We start from the raw sequence: 22,342 nt of genomic DNA, 5'->3' as shown, positions 1-22,342 counted from the left end.
TGCAGCGTGGTGCATCCAGCGCTCATGCGCACGTTTCTGGACGTTTCCTCGTGCTATGGGCTGGCAGGGCTCACTTTGCAGTTTATGAGAAAATGTGCAGTACAGTGCATCCGACGCTCATGTGCGTGTGTATGGGAGTATCTTTGTGTCTTTGGTAATAATAATGATAATGATGTGTTATTTATATAGTGCCTTAATCAAAGCTGGCAGGGCCCACTTTGCGGCCTCTGTGAGCTGGTGTCCCTTGTGGTAGGGAAACTGCATCGTAGCAGCGTGTTCTACCACCCACCTGCTGGGCTGCGTGTGCTGCCGTGCTCCTCCACGTGGGGAGAGGCCAGCCTCTGGCAGATTGCTGCGTGGCGAGGAAAATTTAGTTTTCCACTCCACTCTCGCACCATGGAGTATGTAGGCCGCGTGATTGGAGGAGGCCTGGGATCGAGCATTGTGGTATCAGTGAGATCACTAGGCACGTGTGAAGGGCTGCTGTGGAAGCAGTCAGGAGCTGGATGCTGGAAGGAAGCGTTGCGCGGTGGGATCACCCGCACGCTGGAAAGGAGGATGACTCCGGTCTGCAATGTAATCCACCTCGTCGCCAGTTGTTGAGCTAGTGCGGCTCAAATAATAAAGTACGCAACACCGGGATGGAGTTATAGGTCTTTCTTTATTCCCTTCTGTGTACATACTAACTTGGCTTCCCTTTAGCTCCTCCTCTCTCCCACATCATACCCCACGACTCCTGTCTCTGTCTTAAAGAGACAGCGCCCCATAACAGTTTATTTTATCCCTTTTCCTCCCCTTCTTTACATTCTGTTTCGAGTCCTTTCTCGCTTGTCATTATTTTGTCAGGCTCTTCTCCTCTTTAGATACAGGCCAAGGGGCTGATCTCACAGCTTCCTTTCAACATTTGTAGGACTGCACATTAACTCAGCTTCACCATGGGTGAGCCTGAATTGTTAGTGAACTCAGTGGCTCTGCTGTTGGACTACTGCTAATTTATAGAATGATCCTGATAATTTGTTCCATATTAAGTTCCTTATACACACAGGGTGGCTGGCTTCCCAGCAGACCACTGGTTTGATGGATTTCAGGTTTGGTTATTTAAAATGGCCTCCTTGCATCTAGCAGGGTGTCTGGCCTCAATGGGTTTTAGGTTTATATTATTTTTATTTTTTAATTCCTTTATTTTGTTTTCCACCATATTTCTTGTATGCCTTTTTACCTTCCTCTTCATGGACATTATGCTACGAGTCCTTTCTCACTTGTCATGTTCATGACTGTCTCTCCTCCTCCTTAGAGATGAGGCAGCGGCGCGATCCCACAGATCCCGTTCAGCTAGATGCTAAACCCTCCTCCCCCATGGGCACAAACAAGGCAAGCTGTCAGTGCCAGTCTGCGATTGGACCACACCTTGCGCACGGAATGCCAGTCAGTCTATTTTTATATCCTGTGAACTCTGGTGTAGATGTTAGTGCAGTTTCTTCTCACTAGTCTTGCTGAAGAGTTACCTCAGAAGATATCTTACAATTGTTTTCCACCAATTACCCTTTGGAAGCTTCCTCAGTTGCTTCTCAGAGGAAAGAAAATATGTACCCTTTTTTAGCATCAAATAAAGTACAAAGCCATCTGTATTCATCTATGCCTCCTCATCCCTTATCCAAAATGCTATTGAACGTTTGTTTTGCTAGTAAGAAAGTGCATAACATTTATGAACATATCTGCGATAACTCTACAGATATATTTTCAATCATCGAATCTTTGCTGAATGACTCTTCTAGTTATCTTTTTATGGATATGGTCCTCTCGCATTATAACATTCTGACTGCTAACCATAGTAAGAAAGGTGGGGGAGTAGCAGCCATTAGCCATGTAAATATTTCTAGTCAGCAGATCCACCTAACTTTGTGAAGTCTATGGATAATGATTAATTGCCTGTGGCCTTCCAGATCAAACTGCAAAAGAATCCTTCTTGTTGATCTACCACCAAAACCTTCCACTACTTATCTAAGAGAATTGGACAGTCTTGTAACCCAGCCTCTCAGTAAATCACCTAGGACGTGTATTACAGAAGCTATGCACCAGTTCAAATGTAATTAGCAATACATTCAAAATTCCTATTCTTTCAATGCTTACTCACACCAGGCCAATGTTTGACCTTGTCCTAATACTTGTGCAAAGTGTGAAAATGCATTGAAAGGATATTTTCTGTGCCTGAGGAATTTTTGTTCGAGTGCTAATTGCATATGCACCAAGGCAGCATTTCTGAAATATGACCTTTTAGTTCTAATGATTTCCCCTTTTATTTTGAAGTATCAACCAAACTTGTGGCAAAATCTGTCCTTGAAAATCTGATGTATTGGGCTTTATTCTTGCCACAATCTTGTGGACATATAATCAGAGGCGTTGCTAGGGGGTGGCTAAGGAGGCTAAAGCCCCTGGTCTTTTGGTTGTAGCCCCGGATAGAATCTCAGGAGCTACAAACAAAGGGCTAGCTAGCCCCCAGTCCCAACAGTTCTGACATCAGCGTAGCCCCGGGTCTTTTCTAGACCTAGCAACACCCCTGCATATAATGATCAAATACTCAGCTTGTCAGAATATGCTCCACATAAATCTCAGATCCAACCTCTAAGCTGGTCTTACCACTATTGTATATTGTTTGAACTACCCACGCTTAGAGTACCCCAGGCAAAATGGTGTGTTCGGCCCTGGAAACAAGAATTCTTTCTCTGGTCCTCTGGAGGATTCTAGTACTTCCACATCAATTTATCCTGATTTTATTCTCGCCCGTCTGAATGCTAAATTCTCAGTCTACAGAGATAAACTTGCCCCTGAAAAATGGGTCTTTCCAAATTTGCGATGAAATAACATAATATATGGTAAACTAAGGGTCTGCAACAACATGGGGAAATAATTCTGGCCTTTCCTTTAGAATCGCTTAACTTTCAGCACTGAGGATATAAACGTACTATTCGCAATGCAAAAAATACTTTTCTCCTTCAATAGAATTGTAATGCTTTGCATAAGAATTTGCAGCTATTCCAAACATCCCCTTGCAGTCTCTTTCTTGGCTAAGAAAGCTAAGGAATCAGATAAAGTCAGCACTTTGCACAAGGTCATGTGCGCCTATGGATTAACATTATAACCTTCAGCGCTATGCCTGATTTTCCTTATTGACCAGACTTGAGTCCCTGGTCTATATTCATTCTCTCCTTCCACTATTTCTAAAATTCATAATCTTATTTAACAATACAAACCCTATGGCTCACACTTAGATATATGCCCCACTAAAATCCTGAAATCAATCTCTGACTCTTATGGACCTGTCTTAACATCTTCAATGAATGCTTCTATATGCATGGGTAAATGCAGCTACCACTGATAAAACCCATTGTTGGACCGTTATCAAGAAAGAAAATATGAATCCAGCAGAACCTAGTAGTTGCCACCCTTACTTCTGAACCTCCTTATCCTGCTAAAGCTTCAGAAAGAGTGGTAGATACTCACCTGTAACTCTTTGTGGGGAAATACATTGTTCTCCATACCTGGCAGGCTTCTGAAGCCCAGGGATGGGCACTGAGACTGTCCTGCAAGGTGGTCCGGATGATTTACAAAAGGAAGATGATGGTGGCTCCGATTCGACACCATTAATCATCAGCTACTTGTCTCTGTCTCTCCCACATCGGGGTGGGTGGTTTTGCACTCACATGGGTTCACTCTTTTCTATCAAATCATTCTCAGGATGTCTCAGTGCCCTCTTTTAGTTCAGTCTGATCACCTATTGCGTGTGGCATTCAACAAGGGTCAGTATTATCACCTTATTTTTAAACATTGATGTTACAACTTTGGCCCTTTTAGTCGAATCCTGGGGGGGGTTCCTTTTTTGATTCGTGCAGATGACGCATAGTTTCTGTTGCAAACTTGCGATTCAAGGCACAGGTGTTTAAAACTAGACAGTCATTCACATTGCCCCTATTTTATAGCTCTGCAGTTCAGTCGCTGTCATCCTCAATGTCCCTTATGCTTGACTTCTGCTAATCTTAGCATTTTGACTTTCCACAGGAAACGCCTCATTCAAGTCTGACTAACCGGAGTTTCCATGGACATTTGTAACCTGAGAAAATATGCATTTGCCTTGATATGATTTCTCAATAGGGCCTTCACACAAATTCTTCCGCTGTTTTGGAAAATTATCTCAAGAAACTGGCCTACTGTACAGTACAATGTCCTTATTTGTGTGCCAAATCACATTAAAGTCAGCTTGCCGAGCCTGGTATATTACTCCATTTGTGACTTCAATTCTATGAAATGTGGACAACAAGGATTTCAGCTGCAACACTGTCTTTTCATCATTCTCCTGAACAAAGTAATCAATGACATCACTTAGGTGTAAAAATGTATAGTAAAGCAAAGTGAAAAGAAATGCTAGTGTTCAGTGGTACCATGCAAGTCCTTTGATTTCTCATTTAAATTATATCCCCAATAAGTCACCCTACAACACTTACTCATCTTGATGCTTACAATCTTCTGTAGGTGCATTTTTTGCTATATAGTAAATTAAAGTAGAATATTTGAGAGAAATTCCCTGGGGTAGGAGCAATTGCTGGACTTCTTTGATGGTATATCCAGTACCAAAAAGATCCCTAAGCTTGGCGCTCATTGCCCAAGATTGCAAATGTACATAACAAGCACTCTATAGTTCAAATTAATTCTCCTACGTATTTTCCTGCAAACAACAAATTGTTTTTCGATCACGGGCTAAAAGATCATACTTTTTTGGTGTGCCTGTACTTCCTCTCCTTAAATGAGCACACAAATAAAACCGGGGTGTCTGTAGATCTACAGATATTGTGAAAAGTATAATAAGAGTGCATATGTCATGCACAAGCTCCGTCTACACTACCACCTCCCAACAGAGGAGTCTGCCTCTCTCCTTAACCATGCACACAATTAAGGTCCTTAGTGGGGTACCAGCTTAAAAGGTGCATAGCCCATAGAACAGGCAGTATGGGCAGTGCTCCTGTCATTCTCATATTGTTAAACATTCATGGGAATCTTGGGATGAACGTCATGCATCCCACACGTGAAAGGAAATATAAACTAAGGAAACCCGTAAAGCACAAGGCAGAACACACATCCAGGGCTAAAAGTGCAGGCCGCAAGCAGATTACCCTGTAATTACCACCATATGCCTTCACTGAGAGATAAATGGAGAACAGCAACTCATGCACATGCCTTTGGAGTTTAGATGCACAGAAAAATGGTAGACACTATTAACCAGCAATCATACGCCGAGAATCAGCTTGGCGCACCCACACAGATATAGATGCAAGTGAGTAGACCCAAGGGACAGGGTGCATGATAGGCAGTAGCGTAAGCAGTCAGTAGATAAGGTGAGCATTGATAGACTTTTGCAATGAACACGTTAGTAGTGATAGCTCTACTTTCGACAGAAGCTGGGGAGCAGCTAGCAAAACGCATACACATAGATAGGTGCATTTATGGATAGGCCTTAAACCATACAGGGAAAGGCAACAATAGGACAACATAGAGACAGAGGATAGTCCTAATCAAATACATATACATACATCAGCAAGACTAGAAGAAACAAGGAAACGCATCAGGCAGTTATGAGTGTGAAGTAGAAACACTAAGGAGTAGAGAGAGTAATGCACGATATATACATATTTGGACTGTGTATAAATGAGTGGTTTAGTGGCTTAATCGCAACAAGCTACTGAAGATAACCCAATCATATGGCCTCTACTCGTGTCTATTTCATTTACAGACTAAAAGAATCAAAAAAGGCAGAGATAATACTTCTGAAATCTTTAAGATGACCCAGCAAAGTAACCTTAAAAAGGAAATACCTGTTTGTCTCACTTCTGGAGCTTGGATTGCAAAAACCTGATTTAAAGAAACAAGATTATGAGATAAGATAAAGTAAACTTATAGCACACAGGTGCCTTCAGAACCTTGCACTGGAATAACATGGATGAGAGCAATGAGGGGCCTATGGGGTGCCATTGTCCTGTTGTGATGTAGACCATCAATGTTACTGCAGAATGACTGTGGAGAGGCTGTGATCCTGGTCAAAATGCATGCGTTGTTGTATCCCTCCCAAATGCCATCAGCCTTGCTCCATACAACCAAGCATTCTATTTGGGTGTATTTTTGTGTTTTAGCACAACCACATGAGTCAAAGGAACAAGTAAAATCTTCAGGAGCCGGAAAGAACATTGTTCAAATTGGCCCAGTATTATCCGAGTGCTCATTTTGCTTGCTGAGCAAAGGGAGAATGACAGTGGAGCTCATTTCCGTAACGTCAATGGAAGGCCCCTTCCATTGACTCCACTGCTCATTTTCATTCATACGCAACTTGCATTTCCACCGCCTCCCTTCCTCTCTGCCATACAAGTGCCCCAGCATTTGCGCTGGCATGCATTTTCATGCCAGCGCAAATGCTGGGGATACCTATGTAGGCAGACGGATTATGCACCCTCAAACGACCGAAATATGGCGGCGGGGAGAGAGACATATGTGTATTTCTACACGGAACAGTTCCCTGCCACCAAATTACTCTTTCAAGCAACATGGGCTCCAGTGTTAGAATTCCATGAATGAATTAGGAACTATATCAAAGGCAGACCTCATTTTATCATATTCTCGACAGTATTTCCTCATATTTTCGAAGCACAACGGTTTTGTAATGCCAAAAAAGTAGCTCAATCATCCAGTTGCATCACTTGTTTAAACCTTAAATTATATAGCGCTGCTACTTTGTTTAGTTTAAGGGTCTAATGTAACTTCAAACGTGGGACACACCACATACTGAAGTGTGCAATATCTCTTTATACAATCCCTCTCATGATGTTATCTTGCATTTTAGAGTGAGGAAAACAAAGTCACCTAATTCCATGAGAAAGCTTATTTATATTGCACGGGCATGGCCGCGGTGTGCCCCAAAAAGCTTTACATCTCACAAAGATACAAGCAGACCTGTTAAAGGTACATGGTCCTGAGTTTGCAACCGTTCAAGGGGGTTCGGTGGAGAGATGTGGATGAAGAGGTGAGGGGATGCAGTATACCTGGGGGAGGTAGGGTACATCAGGTTGTTGGTAATGGTGCATAAACAGAAGAGTTATAAACTCGTTCTTGAAATTTTCTAATGAGGGGATGAGTCTCACTTCAGTGGTAATTAGTTACCGATGTCAGGAGCAAAACCTGAGAAGGCCTGTTTCTTTGACTTTGCCAGTCTTCTGGCTCTCCAGAAGTATATCATTTGAGCTGCAGAGGCTGGGGAGAATGGTTCTGCTTCCTTGATCAGCAGTTGTTGGCCAGTGTAGCTGGCTTTGGAAATTACACCCAGAGATAGGGGTGGACACCAATAGAGATCTGTAAGTGTGGGGGGATTTGGCAAATTTTCATGGGCTCGAAATTAGCGGTGCAAAAGCATGGAAGACTTCTTTGCGGTGTGATCTAATAGTTATGGAAGCCAACCTCGAGAGAATTGTATCTATCAAATGACGAACAAGAAGCAGAGCTTAAAATGCGTATCAGAAGTGGCTGGGGGATAGATGAAGGGGTCGAGTCTCCGGATAGCCCTTTCAGTTTCTTTCGCCCAGCACATAGCAGTGACATGTTTGTTTAGGTCCTGCACAATGAAAATAAACCCTCTCCCCAAACACACCAGCCAGTTTTTGTGAGGAATTGCCATCCGGAAAAGGTGTAGAAGCCCTTGCTTATTTGATTTTTCTTAATAAAATGGTGTGTTTAATTGCATCTGAGAAAGGGTCGTCTGCCAATCAGACTGCCTTTTCCCTAAACTCCATGCCACAAGCATAGTGTGCCGCTATGCCCTAATGCATCAGTATTCTGGTTTGCAGCGCCTGTGCTTCAGCGGCACAGAGTAGATTTACAGGTCACAGGTGCCGTCTGGCAGCTGCTGTGACAGCAAAGTCAATGCAGTACAGAGGATGCTTTTAAAATCAGCACCTCTGATCCAAAAACTATAAAATTATGAACTGTCATTCTGGTGGCAGTTTAATCTTTAAACATAGGCCATACCCGAGTTAGGGTATGGTGGCCGGTAATACACATAATTGTTGAAGTCACATCTGTTCTATATCACATATATGTCAACACTTTGAGCCAAGGTCAGCCATGGACAGGCAGTGCGTATTCTCCCTAGACTGGCTGTCTCTGCTACAGCCAGCAGTACAATAGCCAGTGGACGCTGCCTCTCTTTTGATCCTTTGTTGGGTCGGATCACCACCCTCTAGCAGGACAGCCCTGAGCAGGAGCTGTCCTGCAAAACAGGATTCAAAGATCAAACCCTTAACAAAAGGACTAGCCTCACACCAGCGTGTTGCATACCAAAGGGCCTTTGATGCTATGTATTTGAGAAGGGGATGGGTTAGTATAGTCATAGGGAGCTCAACATTGTTAGGGAAGAATTTCACTGTGTTGCTTTTCTCTGTACTTTTTCTGTCTTCGTGTCGCCTCTATTTCCTTTAGCATAAAGGACTCTGGGTATGATGCAACCAGGTAAATACAATTTGTCACAAGGACAAGGGATTTGAACCTGTAAAGCAGGCTTGTTGTCCTCCAATCCTGTGTGGGCTTTTGCCTATAAAAGAAAGGGTCTCCCACACCCTCTTTGGATCACTCTTGGACCATCCAGGACTTAATGCAGAACTTATCTGGACCCTGTTGTGCGAGAAGTCCTTTACAAAGCCCTCTGCAGAAGTAACGATAGGTGCTCCAAGGCAGAAGCAAGCCCTGCTCTCTACCTGCCCACCGAGAACAGTGGGGGTGAACTGCTGTTGGTGCAAGACCTGCTTCTCAGCCAGCTACATCGGTACCCATGAGTTGAAAGACCCCTGCAGGTGTTAACCAGCATCCCTCATGGAGGGAGATCCTTCTCCCCATCTTGTCCCTGAGCTCCTGGATTACGACTCACAGCATCCAGAGAGTCAGAACAGCCAGGATCCCTATTTTCACTGTATGGAACTGATCGAAATGCATTTGAGATGTGTTCACCGCATCAGAAGGATGCACATCCAAATCGTCTCATCACCACATTCTACCAGGTAGAGCACATCACCTGTTTGGCTCGAAAAACAAACTCGCCGCTGTACAGGACTTCAAACCGCTGCAGCTCGACATTGCATCGGACCATCAGGTTCACAGCTTCAAACCGCCGCACCTTGACACAAACTGCTCAACCAGCGTTTACCAATGTCTCGAACTGACTCAACCTTCTAAATGATCCCAGTGAGCCATCTGAACTGCATTGAGCACCTGTTTCAAACCCACTTGATAACTGTTCACTACTTAGACTAATACAATTTGCTGCACCCAAACCTGTCCGACCTGCAGTGCTTTCAAAGCCTGGTTCAAAACCATCGAGCTGCCTAAACTTGACATTAAGTACTTTGAAGTGACCCTGTCCCCCTTGTCTACCTTCTGGGGCCATAGAGACTGGGAAAGTCCCTTTTCAGCTTTTTCCTACAAGTCATATCCTTTTGAACTCCATGTTGCAATTCCTTCCTGTTATTCGGCCTTTTACAACTGATTTGTGTAATTAAAGTATATGTTTTTATAGACCCTTAGTTAGACATTCGTTTTACATTTATGATTGTGATCACTGTTAATCTGTAGAGGTGTGGGGGCTGAGTAGGCAGTGTATCCACTGCTCACCCATGTACTCCTGCAGAGCAGAAGTCACAGTCTGTCAGTTCCAGTGTGTGTGCGTGACACTCCTTGGCGACCCATGCGGTGGGTAAAAGCCGTGCTTGTCACTGGGATAGAAGGCAGCTGGTGGAGTAGGGAAACTGATCAAAGTGCCCAAAGTAAGCTGGCTGGTTACAAGCTGTGTATGTTCCGTGAATGACCGCCTCACAGTGGGAAATAACCTTCCTGCGTCACTGTTCTGGCTTTGTTGCGAACAAAAGGGGCATTCTGAGGGAGTAATCTTCTTTCAGGAAATAAAGTACCTGGGCCTTCAGAATTTGTTTTCATAAATCATTAATGCTTATGTAAACAAGCCAGCTCATTTGTGCGGATTTAAATCCGCGTACCACATTATACATGTTTTGTTCTTTACCTGAACAACAATCAGATAGATGGCTGAGTGTAAAAACAACAGCGCAAGAAAGATACAGACAGGAGACCATGGGTACAAATGATAGGAAAGCAACAGTGGTATATACTCACAATCTCACCAGAAAGAAATTATCTCCAATACCATTTAAAGGTCCCCCATTTAACGTTAATAGATTACTGTCATCTGGGACCCATGCTCCAGGCCTCTGCTTTCATTTCTCCACCAATTGTATTCTGGAGCTTGTGGTCTTGGGCACCTCAGTCAAACAAAATGGACTTAAATAAAGCGCAGGACTGGAGAAGTGTGACCCCGGGTGATAAGTAATCATCTGGTACCCTTACCCCTATACTCCCCAGCTCACAAAAACACCCTCAGCCTCACCTCTGCACCCAACAAAACAGTTGAACGAGGGACATCATTTCTTCAAAATGCCAGGGGTAGTTGAAGTGACATCACATATCCCTTGACCCTTGACAACATCACATTAATTTACCCTTCGTTGCGGGCTGTACACCCTTGTTACCACTCTTTTGGTTGCATACATTTCATTCTGTGCATAACATTTGACAGAGAATTTCTCTAGATATTTTTTGCCTATTGATGGCTGTACCAAAAAATCAACGTATTCAAAATGTTCGTGAATGTTAATTACATCATTTTTTTGCACCGGCAAATAGCTGCCAATGCATTTCGGACTGCAATGAGTCCTTCATCAAGGCGTCCTTTTCTTATCTGGTCAAGCATGTATATATCATCATATATAAAAAACAAAAAAAATCTAAATAAAATATTCAGCATATCGTCAGAAAACCACCATATATTCCCACCAACATGCGGTGTAGATTAGGCCATAGCCGGAATGTGTCACAGAATTGAAGTCAACAATGATAGCATTGATTATGGCGTTTCAGTCCTAGCACACATGCATTAGATCATAAACAAAAGTATGTGTATGTATGTGCACCGAATTCTAATCGGCCTAGGTCTCTTGTCATTGTGCATGCCCAGCACAGAGGCGGGACATAGTGGGTTGCACCCCACTCACAATTCTGCAGAACTTTATGAGATTCCAAAATATTAATTATTCCTAAGAAGCAAGAAACATGTAAGTGGTGCCCACTTACCAGGCCAATTATCACAGGAAGTGTTGTCATTTGACCCCATCCCCTAGTGAGATCACAGGAAGCGATGGAACACGACCTTACACCCCTTTACAAAACAGGAAGGGGCATCGCATTGCATTGTTCCTCAGTACACTACGAAAAACATGGTTAAGATATCACTATAAACTGATATACATTTTATTCAAGAATGGATCACCATATGCATCGTTAATATCAGTGTGAATAGAATATGGGCCAAGGCCAAGTGATAATCATGTATTGTATAGCACTTGCACTTAAGCGCTTCATACGGAACAAATATACGTAGTCCAGAAAGACAAATTATTTGTTATTCCTATTCTTTCTCATTTAGGGTCAATGCTGAAAGTGTTACGCGTGTGGACCCCCTGTTTTTTTAAAAGACCTGTCAAGAAAGTCAGCCAATCCAGAAACAAAGAGCCACATGGCACTAGCCACAGCCCAGGAGCTTAAATTTAAAAAAATGTTTTTAATATTATTTCTTTAGTTACATTTTTTAGGGGTGGCAAGGGGTCAATGGGGGACCACAGGGGTATCAATGGAGACATCAGGGTTCGCAATTGCGACCCCTGGTAACCCCTAAAGGACATCCCTAAGTTGAACCCACAGTCAGTGCTTGCATGCACATGTTACTGAGTGGTCTAGCAAAAACTGTTGCATGAAAACGTTTGTGAATTCACATTAAGGAGTCTCAATGAAGGATACCTTTATGGGCAAAAAGAAATTGGGTGGCTCACAAATGCAATCAAAACAGAAACTGCATAGTTGCATAGTTGCCAACTTGACCCATTTCCTTGAACCCATTGATCCAGGCCTTTTAAACAGCCCTCAACTTCACCACCCAGCCCTGCTTCTTTTCGCTGTGTTCTGGGACTTATACCAGCATTTACAATGGAAAATACAAACTAATATACATAATGGAAAAATGAAAACTACAAGTCCCTGTGTGGAAAGTGTTAATAAGAGAAAGACTATGGTCCTCATTACAAGGATGGCGGAGAACCATGGCGCTATTAGCGCCATAGTTCATGCCGGTAAAATACCGGCACTGCCTTGGCGGAAAAGGGAATTACCGCCCCATTCCAAGGTTGGCGAGGCAGTAATTCCCCCTTCCACCATTGCCCTTCCCCATTCCCATTTTTGCCCCATAGGGCATAATGGGAATGGGGAAGGCACTAATTACGGTACCGCAAATTGCGGTACCGTAATTAGCTCCCTGGGACCCTTTGCGGGTTGGTTTTTAACGCCTGCAAAAAGCAGGCGTTAAATCCCCCAACCCGCAAAGGGACTTGTAGTAAAACGGTAAGGGTAAATCCTTACCGCCATCCGTGTAATGAGGCCCTATGTAAAGATGGTCTGTGACTAGGATTATTCAGTAACCATGCATAGTGCACTGGGATACCAACAGGCCCGTGCATGTTTCTGTATTTTTAGGGCCAAGGACAGTGTCAAGGCCTTTAAACTTTTTCAGTATAAATGAGCCTTGAGCCTCAGAGGGGCTACCCCAGGCAGCTTCCCACAGGTTTGCAATCTTAATAAACAACATTGGTCTTTACTTCATGACTTTAAATGTGTGCTTTGGCTTTTCAGCATATATTTACAGGCTGCCTTTACAGGCCACATCAGCCCATCACCTCCCTCTGGCCCCTTGTAGTATCCAGCCACATTCTTATTGCTTTGTTGTGCTTTCTTTTTTTGCTACATTAGCGCCTTGCTGAAAAATAGAGATTAATAGCTTTTCTGCGGACATTTAGGGCCTAATTCACAGAAGTGTTTTATAATGGCAAACCCCCGTTGGAAAACGCTCTGGGAATAAGGGCCTTTGTGTTTTAACTCCCCGCTGGCAGCATATCCAGTGATAATCTCCACCTATTATCACCCTTGCTGCATTACCTGTGACCTGCCCAATGCACTAAGTAGTGTTATGGGAATATGGACCTGTGCTTTGCAGATCACACAAAGATGTTTCCAGTTGGAGCACTAGTAACCACCTAGGATGTTGTGTGGGGACTAGAACCTCTGATCGTTCTCTTCTATAAGATACTCATTTAGCATTGTTCTTGAGTTTGGAACCCGCTGGCTACACAGATTTCTGAATCAGAAACATTGACCCATCCATATAACTTACTGAGACTGGAACCTGCAAACTGCGGGTTACACCTATCTCTCTGCAGCAGATGCATTAACCTGCGGTGCTATGTTGTTCGAGTTGGAACGTGTGGAGTGAAAGTTGAACACTATTTAATGAAAGCTCAGTGTATGTTTCATGAACTGAACCCAATGCATGGTGCAAGATAGGAAAGTGGTGTATAGAGTAATGAATAGTGGTGCATTTTAAAAGATTTGCTGAAGTCCTTTTAGTGGCCAGATGATGCAAGGTCAAGAGTGCTGCATAGCCAGTGCAAGGATTTATGCTGGTTCTAATGGAAAACCATTTGAGACCGTCCACCCTTCAACCCGGCCCAGATTTAGCCGTTTCATCCCATCACGCCCTATGCTTTTGGTGCCTGGAATACCTTGTAGCTTCTACCTTGGTGCCCGGAGTATGCTGCAAGTCAGGACTGAGGTGCATTGCGAGAGCTGCGTGCATCTCTGAATGGTGCGAGAGTGACACCGCCGGATACATGTCAGGAAAGAGGTGCATTGGGAGAGCTCCATGGATGAATCAGTACAGGTTTACAACATGAAGCAGTTTGAGACAGACTTGCATTGTGCGAGCTCAATGAATATTTCAGTTCTTGAAGTTCATGCGCATTACAAATGTGGGCAGTGTCAGAATCTGTGTTCAGTATATAAGTAGCACTAAAAATGGGCCTAATCTTTGGGGTGGACAGGGGTGTTTGTCCCCCCCCCCCCCAACTTTCATGGCACACCATTTTGTCCCCATTCATTTGGCTGGGGCACCTTTTCTTCCGATGTCATGTCCCCCCAACTTTTTCAGCAGTTACTCCACTGGCACTAAAGGTTCTACTTCATCACAGAAAGAACGCAATGCTTAGTTACCTTGAAAGTAAACACCGGAGCAGACCCGCACGATTCTGGGCAGGGCGGACAGGCTCAGGCAGCTGACGTATTCCTGCAGGGAGAGCGAATCATTCAAGTCAGCCATCTCCCCGGCGTTCAGGGCAGTTAGGTCGGTGCAGAAAGGCAGCACACGAGTAGGCGGCAGAAAGCGAGGACGCTTCCGCTTGGCAGGGTCTGCTGTGAAAGCAGCGATCGTTTCCCACACGGCTTTCTTTCAGCAGCTACGGGGACATGGAGCGCTCATCACTGCAGGCTTTATAGCCACCATCCTGCAGGAAGGTTCGCTCACTCATTCAGGGAGCAGGACAAGTTCTCTTCAGGGAAGTCGGTGGTCTACACGCTGCCTTAGAAGAGAGAAGCGAAGCCCCAAAGCTGCAAGCACCGCTCTCCCTATGCGCCTGCCTGTCGCTGCAAGCTTGTCCTAACCACACGCACACACTTCCTGATTTACAAGGCATGACTCAGAAGGGACTTGCGGTGGGAACACAACATATATAGCCACAACAGCCCAAATCTAGCCCTCCCCCTCTGCCCAGCCTTTTCCCCGACTTCCACTTCCCCACCGTGTCCAGTTGCCGCCTTTACCCATGATCGAGAGGACAACAACTTGTGGATAGAAAATGGCTGCAGCTGCTTTATAATAAATGATTAGGCAGGAGGTCACTTACAGGTGTTCCGTTTTTAGCTAGTCAGCATCAGGGTGCTGCTCTGAGCTGGCGCCTTTACATCGCTACACCCTCCGCCCCCAGATGATCCCCTCCTTGCTATTGCCAGCCACCCCTCCAGGTCTAGACCTCTTAAACACTCATTTCCCAGGTTTCTTGTCCTCTTACGCAATTACTTCTTTCTTCCAGGGGTCTTGCTCTCTTACATAATAACTCATCCCTCCAGGTATTGACTTCATACAAAATACTAATTTCCACAGTTGCTTGACCATTACCCAAATTACTCATCTCCCCCATGTGTCTTGCTTGTAACGCAATAACTAATTTTGCCAGGTGTCTTGACCCTTGTACCCACTTATTCCCTTCCTCCACCAGGATTGCCTATGGCGCGGGGCATTAGCGCATCCCCTCACTTGCACCCCAAATTAATTTGAAAATCTTGCCCTTTGTGTCTAGCAGTGCAGCCTTGTATCCTCTGAATGGTACTGACCATGTGGAGTGTACTTCAGAGGACACATCGCAGTATAGCTTTCAAGATGGGACCTTTCATCTTGCCAATTTCTTGTAGAGTAATGTACTACTTTCTTGAGGAATTCATCTGTTGCCATTGATTTTAGCCATGTACTGTACACACGTAAAGCACTCCTACACACGCGTCTGTACTGGTCGGGATCATACAGTAATTTCTTACTAATGTGTCATTGGGTGCCTCTCTGTTGGGCAAGTGGACATTCAGTCAGGTTGGCTGTTCTTCCAGACTGGTTGACAAAGAAGTAATCTTATAGCTTTGCTGCTAGTTGGGTTTATCTCAGAGTAGATGAATGACTGCCGCCGGGTTCCAACAAGTGCCTGTTTCCCAGACATATGGTATGTTATTGGGATTTAAACCAAAGACCACTGCTATTTTCATGCTCTCCAGGTGCTCGATCTGAAAGAGAAAAAGGTGCGTGGGGGTGGGGGGGTGGGTTACATGTCCTAAGATCTTCTGAAGCCCATTCACAGGCCAGGATTTCTTTTTCAATCATGGAATAATTACATCTACTTGAGAAAGGGTTTTCAATGTGAAGGTCTCAGAAACAGCGGTTTTCTCTTCCTCACTCTCACCTGATGATGATGTGGAGTGGTCAGATCCGATGGTCCAGCTGCATGGTCGGATTTCTCAAAGAAATAGGGTCTGTTCCACGAGGTAGCCACTTACTCCTATCATCTGTCCCGTGACTCTCGATAGCAGCTTGTCTGTCTCCCCTCCTCCCCCTCCTTGTTTTCTCCCTCCTCCCCCCTCCCCTGCTTTTTAAATTTGTCTCCGACATTTTTGATCAGTAGCATGCCTTGTTCTCCTTCCCCCTTCTGCCCTTGCCCCCCTTCCCTCCCACCCCACCTCATGTTACCACCTGCACTGCGTAAATTGTCGTCAGATATAGTAATGTTACTGCTTGCTTTGTTCTCCTTCCTTTCCATTACCTCTTACCTTACTTGTTCTATGCACTTGCACTATCAGAAATGTCGACAGACCTATTACGATAGTTTTTTTTTTCACATTCTGTATTGTTTCAAGGACTTTAACTGAATGCAACTCTATTTCCCTATGTCCCTTCCCTCCTTGAAGCGCTTTGAAACACATTGTGTATAGGCGCTATATAAATAAACTATCATATCATATCATATCATATGTCCTGAGGATGTCAAACAGAAGGACAGAATGGTGTTCCCTACGGGAACAACCCATGTAAGGGGAAAAGCCTCCAGGCACAACAAAAACCTATAGATGGTGGGCTGCAGTGTTATCAACAGTGAGAAACAGTGAAGCAATCTCCCAAGAGGTAGGATGTTGACAAGAGAACTCCACTGAGGCAAAGGAATGGAGAGTGCTGCCCACGAAGGAAAGCAAAGGGAGGCTAGAAGAAAGCACTCGGAGAGAGCAGCAGCAGTCCCTGATATGGAGGAGCAACAGTACTAACAGAAGCAAGTGGGAGCATAAGCAAGCAGGAAAACAGATGCAGGAGAAGGCAGCAATGAATAACAGAGGCAGACAGCAAAGGAATAAGGAAAGCACAAGCGTCTTATCCGTAGGGAAAATAACAAGGGTTGCAACGCACCGGCTGGGAAGAAAACCGCACAAAAAGTAGAACGGAGGGCGCCCATCTTGGCAAAAGACTAGATCGCTGCACATGTAATGGCAACCAAGCACGAGGAACATTCTAATGGCAGTGCTTCCATCTATCCCAGAGCTTCCAGAAGGGGAAGATCGTGACAGAAGGCAATAATGTGTTCTTGGTTGATCTTGCGCCCGGTCTGTCTAGAATGTGGCAGGGGTTCACTGTTTTGCAGCGTACTACATGAATATTGGAGCTTGAAATAATTATTTCTTATGCTGTGGCTCTTTGTGTCATTACAGAGAGTGCTTGACGAACAAAGTGACAGAACATTCCATTACAATTGTTGAGCTCTTTTCAACAGCAAAGGCGGCAGCTGCAAAAGCGTGTTTGCACGCAAAGTGTCCTTCCATTACTGAATCAAGTGTGCCACTGTAGTATGCCAATGGTTTGTGACCCAGGGATGTTTTTCGTGTCAAAATTGCTGTCATGAGTGTTCGATTGGAGTGTGAGAAAAGGTAAATTCCCTGTCATAGTCAGGTGTGGCTAAGACAGGGCGGTGCTGATCAATTCTTTCAAGTTCTCGAATGCTTGTTGCATCTCAGGTGTCCATGTTATGTGCGTTTTAGACTTCTGTGCTTCTTTTAGACCTTGCAAAAGGGGCAGTGTGTATGCTGCATAATCAAGTATCCAGGCCGTGCAGTAATTGCAGATTCCGAGGAACTTCTGCATAGCTTTGACTGTGTGAGGTTTGGCTGAGTCGCATACTGTTGCCGCCCTGTTGGGTATTATTAGTTTACCATCTTTTTAAATCAATTGGCCCAAGTACAGGACCTCAGTCAGACAGTACTGCAACTTCTTCGACAATTTTCCTTGTTCTCACTGCAGACGAGGAGATCATCTACGTACTGTACGACTGTGCTCAGAACTTGAATATTGCCTAAGTCTTCATGCAATATTCTATTGAATATGCTTGGGCTTTCGCAGTAGCCTTGAGGCAACCGGTGGTATTCATATCTCCTCCCACCCAATATGAAGGCCGTAAGATATTGTGAGTCAGGGTTTAGTGGTGTCGAAAAGAATGCGTTCTTGAGGTCCACTATAGTAAAATGAGTGGTCTGCTTTGGAATGCTGCACAAAATGGAAGGGGGTTCGGGACAAGAGGGAACTCTTTTTGTACTATATCATGAAGGGGGCAGATGTCTTTGACAATACGCCATGCCCCCCCCTGTTGCTTTCTTGATCAGATACACTGCAGTATTACATGGAGATGTCGATGGGACAATTATACCTTGCTGGAGCAATGCACATATTGTTTCTTGTATCCCTTCCTCCGTCTCTTTGGACAATGGGTATTGCTTTACCCTGGGTAAAAGTGCTCCTGGTTTTAGGGTAATTTTCACCAGTGTTACCTCCCTCAGCAATCCCACATCATGGGGGTTTGTAGTCCACAAGTGAGGGGGCACGTGTTGCATGTCTTGGTCATAGTGGGGATGTGGTGCACTGACAGCAGCCATGAGGGGGTTTGGCACCTTTCAGTATTGTACCATTACTTCACAAGGGATACTTATTTCCAGAATAATCTCCCCATCATTGTCATCTTCAGTGAACCATTCCTCATCATATAATTTGCGTAATGGTATGTTTGGATCTATGCATAACACTGTACTTGCATCCATGCATGTCCAATCCTATTGCCACTATTCTTTTGGCAGATAACTGCACTCCCTGTAAGTTTAGTGATAGTATTGTGCCAGCAATGATCTCAGGTGTTGCCACTGGTCGGAACACAACATTTGAGGGTACTCTCTATTTATGTCTAGTCAATTCAGGCACAGCTCTGGCCAAAACTCTGATCCCATACACAAACATGTCAGGATCCACTGGTACCCCTCTTACCTTAAGTTCATTAGCCACAGAGTGTATTAAGAACATTGTTCTAAGGGGGAACACAACAGGAGTGGAACAAACAATCCCTCAGTCAGTAAATTATATTGTCATGTTCAGCTTGCTGAGCAGATCTCGGCCTAGTAAGTTGACAGGTGAGCTTTCATGATATAGTAGGGGAGCCCATACTGTTTTCCCCCTATCTTAACATCCAAATCCTCTGTAAAAGGAACCGTTACTACAGCCCCAGAGAACCCTTGCATTGATTTCTCTGCCCCTGAGTCCACCATAAAGATGAACTATTTATTTCCTATCTCTGCCCCACCAGTGGTTCTTCTTCTGGATTTAAGGCAGTGGATAGGACTGGACATGTAAGTGCTCTCTGCAGACTGTCCTAATCTGGAAGGGTGCTTGTGCTGGGGCAGGAGAAAATATTTTCACTGAGCACACGCGATCCCTGGTATGGAGCCGATGCACCATTTATGGTAGTGGCAAAAGGGTTGTTATGCCGGTGGATCTTTTAGTTAGGGCGGTTTGGCGGTGACTGCATGCGGAGGGTGTCGGAGGGTGTGATAACCTGGTCTACTATTGGGCTGGTCGTCTTGCTCGTAATTTCCTTGGGAAAGGCCATATGGGCTACCCGGGTGTGAGTGCCCACATTGATGTTGATTGTGGTATGCCTGATTGTATTGTTATTGACTCCTTGCCTTTTGCAGCATTCCCACGAGAAATGGCCCCACCTCCCGCATGAACAACACTGTCCGGGTCCTCCCCCAGCCAGGTCCTTGCCCTCTGTATCCCCCTCCTCTCTGTCACCGAAACCCACCTCATCCTCTTGCAGGTCTTCCTTGCCTTTGGGGTCCCATGTATTGCTGCTCTCCTCCCCACCGCTCCTGCCTGTTGTCTGTCCACATTGCAGCCATTCTAGTTTGTGTAGCCATAGAGATACCTCCTCCTCCCCTCGGCTCCGAGAGCAGCGCTGCTGATACTGCAGTGACCTTCACCAGTTTACTCTGTACTAGTTTCGCTTCTTCAGCTAATCTTCTCTGCGCTGTTTCCTTTTCTCTTTCTTTGATCTTCCTACAATGGTGCACTATGATGCTTTGAATCTCAGGCCAGCCTTTGGCTTCTATCCCAGCTATTTTATCAAGGGCCTTCTGTACTTCCTTCAGGAGCCCTCTCTTAATTATAAAGTAAAATAGGGGCATGTACTGGTCCCACGCGGTGCCCGTTTCTGGCCTCCTCATCTCCTGCACCCGAAGAATGAACTGCGCAGCATCTTCCTCATCCCCTACAGTGCACTGGATTGTAGAATGTAAATCGGGGGTATCTGGAAAGGTTCTCCGCAGGGCATCCCACACCTATGCTCTCACATTATGAAACAATGCTCCATCATGAGTGTCATTGCTTGTGGTCACACCCGGAAACCCTGCTTTCACCCACACTGAGTCTGCTTGATTACCCATTGCAGAAACCAGGAGGCTTTTGATATCACCCATGGCCAGCATGCATAATGCGTAAATCAATTTTCCCAGTCGACCGTAAACTGGGGGAGAAATTTAAGAAAATTGTTTTTATCCATTATCCATCTGTGCCCAAGGTACATAGTGGGGTCGTCCTGCCCCTTTGTGGATGAGGGGCATTTGGAGTTTTGATTTTACCTTTCCATTATTTGCTTTTGGTCCTTTCTTTTTCGCTAGGGCTATTCTTCCCATCCTATTTCAGGGCCTTCCTTCCCACCCTTCACTCACACTTGGCGATGCCCACTGCACTTGCTGTATCCCTTGCTGTATCCCTCCCACAGCCCCTCCTCTACTTTGTCAAAATCACTCCAGTATTCTTCATCCCATATTGAGGCTGCTGTGTCGTATCCCACACTATCTACTTCCACCTCCCTCTCTACTCGTACCATTTTTATGGGGGCACTGTCTACTCTGAAAAGGAAGTACCCAGATTTCCATTCATCCTCTGGTAGGAGAGAGGAGCTTTTTAGAGGTGGCTGTCATACCTCGGATATTTGTGTTGCTTTGCATATCGCTCTTAGACGTGTTAATTCCATTCTTCTAGATGTGAATGCTATTTCAAGATCCTGAGTAGTTGGCCCTTTGGGGCCCGGGGTGGGGGCTAATGGATCATAAGTTGGTGGGGGGCAGTGCTAGGTGTTGCCGGTGCACTTCCTCCAGGTACATAGACTGGGTCCATGTATCCCTCTGCTGGCCTTGTAAGCAAAGGATATATCTTTTTGGGTTCTTCCTCCCCCTTTCATTTCCTCCCTTCCTCACTTTTCGTTACCTCGGGGGACCCTGACCCCGCCTCCCTCTTATTTATGGTGGGCGTTTCCTCAAACATTCTCCACAAATCCAACACCTCACGTCTGTTTTGGAGTTGTTTCCCCTTGTATTTTGCCATTAAATATGCAGATAGGTGTTCTAAAGTTCCCTTATCAAAGGACCCCTCTTCTGGCCAGGCATGAGATAATTCCTCCCCCTTTGTTTCCTTTACCCATTGTTCATGATATTTTTTAATTCATTCACTATAGAGGGGGAGGTGCTTACAAATATGCGACAGTGGGGTATCCATTCCCCTGTCTTCTAGTAGCACTTCCTTTTGAATCCCTTATAGGGCCTTCTCTTCTCCTTCTCCTTCCCCTTCCCGGTGTTACCCTCTGCTTTCTTTCCAAGGTATTCAATGATATCTTAAGATCTCTGTCTTCTCAATAACAATGTACAATATTCTTTACACAAAAAAATGAACATTTAAAAGACCCACAGTGACGCACTAAAAAAACATACATTGAACATAGGGAACAAATAAACAAGAATACATATACCCACAAACCTTTTACCCCGCCCTTCTCCCTTAAAGCATGTTCCCTATCTCGCTCACTACAACACTCACATCCCCTTTGCCCCTCTTGGGCCTGGCGCCTCAGATTATAAAAGCACTTGAAAATAACTTAAAACAACAACCACGACTTATTCCCGAGCTGACTAATTATATGGGGGCTCTTACTTTTTTCTCTTCCTTATTTTTCCTCTGCACTGGTCGGGACAGTGCACCGCGGCACCGCCTTCCACCCCCTTTCGGAGCTAGGTTCCTGTCTCACCTCTATATTTTCACCTTATTTCTCTTCATATATAAAAAAAAAACTAATGGCCATGAAAAAAGAAAGCGCTTCACTTCAAACAATTACTCTATTCATCCACATCCTACCCGTGCGTGTTCCTTTCAATCATTATGCTCTAAATTGTTCCCCAAATGTATATCATCTTTGCAATTTTATACTCAAGTGCCCATGTTCTTCCAAGAGCCTCTGTTCACGGTCTATCCACAACGTGTGTGCCTCTCCCTAGGGGCCGCACCCGGCTCAGGCAAGCAGCAGGGTATTCACAAAGCCGGAACCCACAAGAACCGTTCTCTTCTGCGTAC

General features: G+C 44.8%; 1 protein-coding gene across 3 annotated transcripts in view; it reads right to left on the bottom strand.

Annotated features, from left to right (window-relative positions):
• Nucleotides 1-14,693, bottom strand: part of THEMIS2 (thymocyte selection associated family member 2) — a 465,016-nt gene extending 450,323 nt beyond the window's left edge. For all 3 annotated transcript variants that reach the window (XR_011279631.1, XM_069623060.1, XM_069623061.1), the window contains exon 1: nucleotides 14,248-14,693. Coding sequence is in view for 2 of the 3 variants with exons in the window: in XM_069623060.1 (XP_069479161.1) it covers nucleotides 14,248-14,353 (106 nt within the window). In the remaining variant the exon portion in view is untranslated. The remainder of the gene's footprint in view (nucleotides 1-14,247) is intronic.
• Between the last annotated feature and the right edge of the window lie 7,649 nt (nucleotides 14,694-22,342).

Source organism: Ambystoma mexicanum, chromosome 11, assembly GCF_040938575.1.
Source record: "Ambystoma mexicanum isolate Mex_15411 chromosome 11, UKY_AmexF1_1, whole genome shotgun sequence".
In the NCBI taxonomy this organism is placed as follows: Eukaryota; Metazoa; Chordata; class Amphibia; order Caudata; family Ambystomatidae; genus Ambystoma; species Ambystoma mexicanum.
Note: the sequence above shows the minus strand (reverse complement) of the source record. Positions and strands in the feature narration are given on the sequence as shown.